Consider the following 5,931-nt stretch of genomic DNA (forward strand, 5'->3'; position numbering starts at 1 on the left):
AAAAAAAGAAGTGCTACCGTAAAAGGGGAAATTAGATGATTTGAGCATTCCAGAGAGACCCAAAGGCTCTTCCTGGCTATATACTTAGCTTTGACAATACCCTTCACCATGATGTTGAGTTTCCTGGGAACTTGCCTTTGGGGCCAGCCAGATTTCCAATGCTGAAACAGCTAACTCTTTTCTTGTTGACAGTGTAGATATATTCCCTAGTTCAGTGGGTGGAAACAGCAGTTCACTCATAACATGAAGCAAGATATTCCAGTGAAGATTACATTAGAAAAAGAGCTTTTCCTCTTGAGTTACAGATTTTATTTTGAGAGGCCTACTTCATATCTTCAGGTGTGAGGTATTCTCAATACAAGAGTCACAGCCTTGTTCTTCTGAATTATGTGTGGGAGTTGACCAAATCCTTGTGGTACATTTTTTGCTCTATGGACCTGAAAGTAAGGATTTTTTTTCCTACCCACTGCCTTTAATTGGCTACTTCAGTATTTCTTCTGCTGTAACTACTTTCCCTGCCACTAAGATGATAGTGATTATTTTCCTATTTTCTAAGGCTGTCTTTTTAAATACAGACACCAGCAACAAGCTTTTCAGTTCTTCTAGAAAGTAGTTTTAACTACAGTCATTTCATTATGAAAACCAGCTGGAATGACTTTTGCTTATTCACAGAGATACAATCAGAGAAAAAAATTGATAATTTTGTTGTTGTTGAGGAATTCCTCTGTTAACTGCTTCTCCAGCCTCATTTAAATGAAATAAATGGTGGAAACACACTCTTACAAGCTTTTTCACTGCACTTCTTCCTGAAACAAACTTCAGCTAATGCCACTCCTTCTTAGAAACACTTAATGTTTGTTTGCTGCAACCTCAGGGAAATTGCAATGCCTGTGTATTCAGTGGAATTGGTCACTCTGTCTTGCCTTGCCATTCATTTTTGTCATTTATTATACTTGTTTCAGTGACCTGGACATGCATGGAATTTTCAAATAGCATCAGTTTTTCTTTTCTCTCAGAAATACAATACTTTGGATTGCATGGCCATTCCATTGAATATCCCTTTCCTCATCCACAGACCTTTTGTTTGGTACATAATTTCCAGGGTCATTACTGGAACTGAAGGCAGAAGATGATGTTAAGTGTATGGGAAGATCCGTAATGAAAGAATAAGAATCCTTAATGTGGTACATGTACTCAGAAGCTTTTGACCAACAGATGTTTTGATCCTGTGAGGCTGCTGCAGGAGGAGGTTTGGCTGGTTTGACAGATGAGTTTGCTCAGAGTAGTTGCAGATGTCCTTTCTTCATTGTTGGGATTACCATACGCTATAGGATTAGTTAGAATGGACTCTTTACAGGACATTACTCACAGCTAAACGTGTTGTGCTTTAAAAAGTGATCTTATTACTTGTTGTTGATCTCAAGTTATGGCAGTTTTTTTGATGTGTGTGAGGCCTAGGCGAAGCTGGCTTTGAGTTTCAGTAGCTGTGAAGGGTACAACACTCAGTGTAAAGCCAGGAAAAAAAAGCTCTTGAAAAGTAGTTAGTGTGTATGTTGGTAAGTAGTGAATGGAGCAAGAAGAGCGCTCGTGTTAGTAGAACTAACTGATCTAATTGCTTATTAAGTGGTGCTTTATCAAGTTTGCTTCTTTCTGTCGAAGTGTTGAAGAAGACTGGTGGTTTTCAGGTGGTGAGTCTTCCCAAGTACAAATTCACAAGACTAACTGAGTAATCCTTTGTAGTTCTCATCTTATGCTTAGAGTGTCTTAAGCTGAGATTTAGAGTGTCTTTAAAGTTATTGTCTTGAGTAGTTCAGGCCCTAAGAATTTACAGTTCACAAGTTGCTGATTCTATGCCTCCTGATTGTCTCACATCTAACTCCAAAGAGAATACTTATAACAGAGATATAACTATCTCAAAACCCCTTCTTAGTGCCCAGAGTTGAAGCCATACAAATAAATTATAACTGCCATGCTCTTATTTTCCTGTATTGCCCTTTTGACAAGACCAGTTGTTTGATTGCTGTGCATCTGGTTGTTCTTCAGATAGAAAAATAGCCAAAGACTTGACCTTTTGGATTGCAAGGCAAAAGTGGGATTCTCTCTGAGCCCCCTAAGTGGCTGGTCTTTGGTGCTACCAAAGCTTTAGTAGAAACTTATCTGTTAGGCAGTCTGGTTTTGGCTGTGGAAATGCGACTGTATTGAGTTCGATTGCCTTCTGCTCTTAGAAGGGAAATGCTATCATAGTGCTGATGTTCTTTTTCATGCAGGATGATTATGATAAATTGCTTCTGCACATTCAGTGAAAACCGAGTCACTCAAGTGATTGTGCCACTGCAAATACGATATACTTTCTCTGAGAAGTAGCAGAGCTGCCATATACCACTAGCGCTGTGATTGTAAATACCTAATCTGGAATTAGGGCTTACTGAATCACTGGGACACAATGCTTTTGGATAAGCGGGTATTGTTTTTTCACTCCTTTTACCAAGTTCTTACCCTGCAAGGCCCCTGGCACTTCACAGAATCACAGGGGTTGGAAGGGACCTCAAGATAAAGCCCTGATAAAGCAGGTACCCTACAATAGGTTGCACAGGTAGGCATCCAGATGGGTCTTGAATATTTCCTTCTATGGAGATTCCACAACCTCTCTGGGCAATCTGCTCCAGTGCTCTATTACCCCTACCGTAAAGAAACTCTTCAGTATGTTAGTACAGAATTTCCTATGTACGAGTTCTAGGCCATTACTCCTTGTCCTTGCTACACACCACTGAGAAGAGCCTGGCCTCATCCATTTGCCTTCCACCTCCCTTTAGATATTTATAAACATTTATCACATCCCCTCTCAGTCTTCTTTACTCCAGGCTGAGCAGGCCCCGGTAATTCAGCCTTTCCTCATATGGGAGATGCTCCAGGCTTTTAATGTTCTTTGTGGCCCTCCACTGGACTCCTTCCAGGAGATCCCTCATGTTTCTGAACTTGGGAGCCCAAACTAAACACAGTATTGTAAATGTAGCCTCACCAGGGCAGAGTAGAGGAGGGGAATCACCTCGCTCGATCTGCTGGCCACGCTCTTTTTAATGCACTTAACGATACCATTGGCCTTCTTGGCCATCTGGCCACACTGCTGTCTCATGGCCAACCTGTTATCCACTGCGATTCCCCAGGTCCTTCTCCACAGAGTTCCTTTCCAGTAGGTCATCCCCTAACCTGTACTGATGCGTGCGGTTATTCCTCCCTAGGTGCAAGACTCCACGCTTGCTCTTGTTAAACCTCATCAGGTTCCTCTCTGCCCAACTCACCCAGTCTGTTGAGGTCTTGTTGAATGATAGCACAGCCTTCAGGTGTGTGAACCTAGACTTCCCTCTATTTCTGTGGAAATTAAGTGTATACAGCTATTCCCAGAAGGTAGGTTATCCAGTGCTTTAAAACGTTGGTGGTTCTCTGTTTCACTGCTACTGTGAAGTAAATTATGAAGGCAGATGAGAGTGCTGAGGTGGAGTTGCTAACAATCTGGAAAACTTGATGCATAACATCAACAATTTCCTCAGACCAGAAAGTCTTTTTTCTTTTAAAAATCAAGAGCCGGCAATAGATGACTCAACAGCAGCAGACCTTATGCCAAGGGATTGTCTCTGGAAAAGACAAATGACTCAAATTGCTTTTAACAGCATTCTAGGTTTATGATCTCCCATCCTTTTGTTTCTTTGTTTGTTCCCATTTTTGCAGATGTATGTGTATTCACTGGTGTTCTCCAAATCACAATATTTTGAGTGAGCAATCGCTGTGATAAAACTGTTTCCATCATTTATTAGTTTTTTTTGTTGTTGTTTTTCAGAGAACCTGCAGCTTTGGAGGATTTGACTTGACAAATCGTTCCCTTCATATTGGAAACAATTCTGACCAAATGGTGAGTATAAGACAAAAAAGCAGAGGCTTGAAATAGCATAAAATGAAATGCACAATAGAGTTATAATAGACTGAAGTGTAATTTAGGTCTGTAATAGCAGTTTGAGAATCCAAGAAAGCAAAGTATCTTTGTTAACCACAGACTTCCTTAGCTTTGAGAATAACATATCCACCCATATCCATGTATGTATAAGTATTTATATACCATATGTGTTAGGAGGCAAGAACAAGTGATCAAAGTACAGGTCTGGGAGGCGCATCTGTGAACTATTCCTGTGTCTGACTTCCTCATAGCATCCCCTCAGGCAAGTCATATGGTTACTATACTCTATTGCTAAAACTTATTTGAAATAATGAAACCGACTTCATTCAGTGAAGATCTGCAGATTATTTGAGTAGAAGTCACACGATACGGATTATTTCTTTTCTCACTGCATTTAAGAGTACTGGAGTAGACCAGGACCTCATTGTTCTGGATGCTGCACAATTAATCTCAGAAATCTTTGTCTTTAAGGGAGCTTTTTATGTACAATAAAATAACTCTCTGGAGAATTGATTCCATTTTATGTTACTCATGTTAATCCCAGTGTTGCTGTTGGTCAATCCATAGCCAAAAATAATACAACAGAAACGAGCCAGAACATTTTATCAAATGAAATTGTCAACATTATTTTTTTCTTTTTCTCCATATATTGTTTTCTTTCTGTTTTAACTTTGGCTCCAGTAACTTCTTTGTTCTCTTAAATAAAACATAAATTTCAAAACATTCTATATACTAGCATTTAATGAGCTGATTGGGGTTTCTTTTTGGTGGTGGTGATTTCTTTGCTTTTTGCAGGATTTTTATTTATTTATTTATTTATTTATTTATTTATTTATTTATTTGGATGGATGGATGGATGGATGGATGGATGGATGGGTGGGTGGATGGATGGATGGATGGATAGTTTCGTTTGGTTTTAACATCATAAATTCCCTTTTCATTGTCCAAAACTGTTAGTGGATATTCATCATTATATTCATCAAGTTTCAACTCAGTAAAACAGTTCAAACATGCACTGATCATCTTTAAGCATAGGTAATTTGATATGTTCATACCATGTTTTTGATATAGGAAAGTGTGAAGTCTAGTAATTTTCCTGCTAACACCAGTGGTGGGACAGGTACAGAGTCCCAGACTAGTGAATGCAGATCAAGGTTGGTTTGGACTTTTTGAAAACATTTTGAAGTCCATTAACCTTAACATGTTGGGTGTGTTGGTTTGTTTGTTTTTTTTCCAAAAAGGTAAAGCAAATAGTTGTCCTTAATTTCTGCTGAAAGATGAAAAGTTATCAAAGAAGTTATAGTCACAATCAACTTGTCAAGGAAAAAATGTTAGGATGTTCATTAGTTAGTTGTCAGCTGACCTTCAGATATACTTTTTGACAGAACGTCAGTAAAGTAAGTAAGTATTAGGGTATAAGTATAGGGTGTAAGTACAGGGGAGGAAATAGGTAACTCATTTATGTAGAATGCAATGTACATTTATTTTAGTGTGTGTTACTTTGTGTATCTAAGTTTTCTTTTAAAGGATTAAATCAGAGACCAAATTCAGTTGTCAACCTGACTGCTACCGATCTGATTTTGGTCCTTTTTGCATTGTGATTTTTGTTGTATCTGTGCCAATGTAAGCGCTGGTAGTAACTCTTACAGAGATGCCTTGCTGTAGTTCCTGAAATAATGGAGAATGAAGTACTGTGTTTATCATGCTGCCTAGAAAATATGAAAAAGGGCTGAGTCATATAAATTCTTCAATGTTAGCTGATCCATGGTAATTCTTTGCATGCACTTGTGGTGTAAGTAAATACCGGCTATCTTAAGCTAGTTTAGAAAAGGTTAAATACGTTCAAAGCAGCTGGCTTCTGTTGCTATATGTGGACCAGCTAATTTAGTTTGGTAGCAACCTGTGTGCATGCCTCAAGAAGGTGCTAGTGCAACCTTTTACCAGAAATTGTGGATCTGGTAGTATTTTTGCTTTTTTTTTTT

At 38.8% G+C, this 5,931-nt stretch overlaps 1 protein-coding gene across 1 annotated transcript in view; it reads left to right on the forward strand.

Moving 5' to 3' along the window:
• The window catches only part of SASH1 (SAM and SH3 domain containing 1), a 518,758-nt gene that overhangs the window by 490,150 nt on the left and 22,677 nt on the right, over positions 1-5,931 (forward strand). Inside the window, 1 exon segment of the mRNA XM_019612896.2 lies at positions 3,836-3,907. Coding sequence (XP_019468441.1) covers positions 3,836-3,907 — 72 coding nt within the window.

The sequence above is a fragment of the Meleagris gallopavo genome, chromosome 2 (genome assembly GCF_000146605.3).
Source record: "Meleagris gallopavo isolate NT-WF06-2002-E0010 breed Aviagen turkey brand Nicholas breeding stock chromosome 2, Turkey_5.1, whole genome shotgun sequence".
NCBI classification, from domain to species: Eukaryota; Metazoa; Chordata; class Aves; order Galliformes; family Phasianidae; genus Meleagris; species Meleagris gallopavo.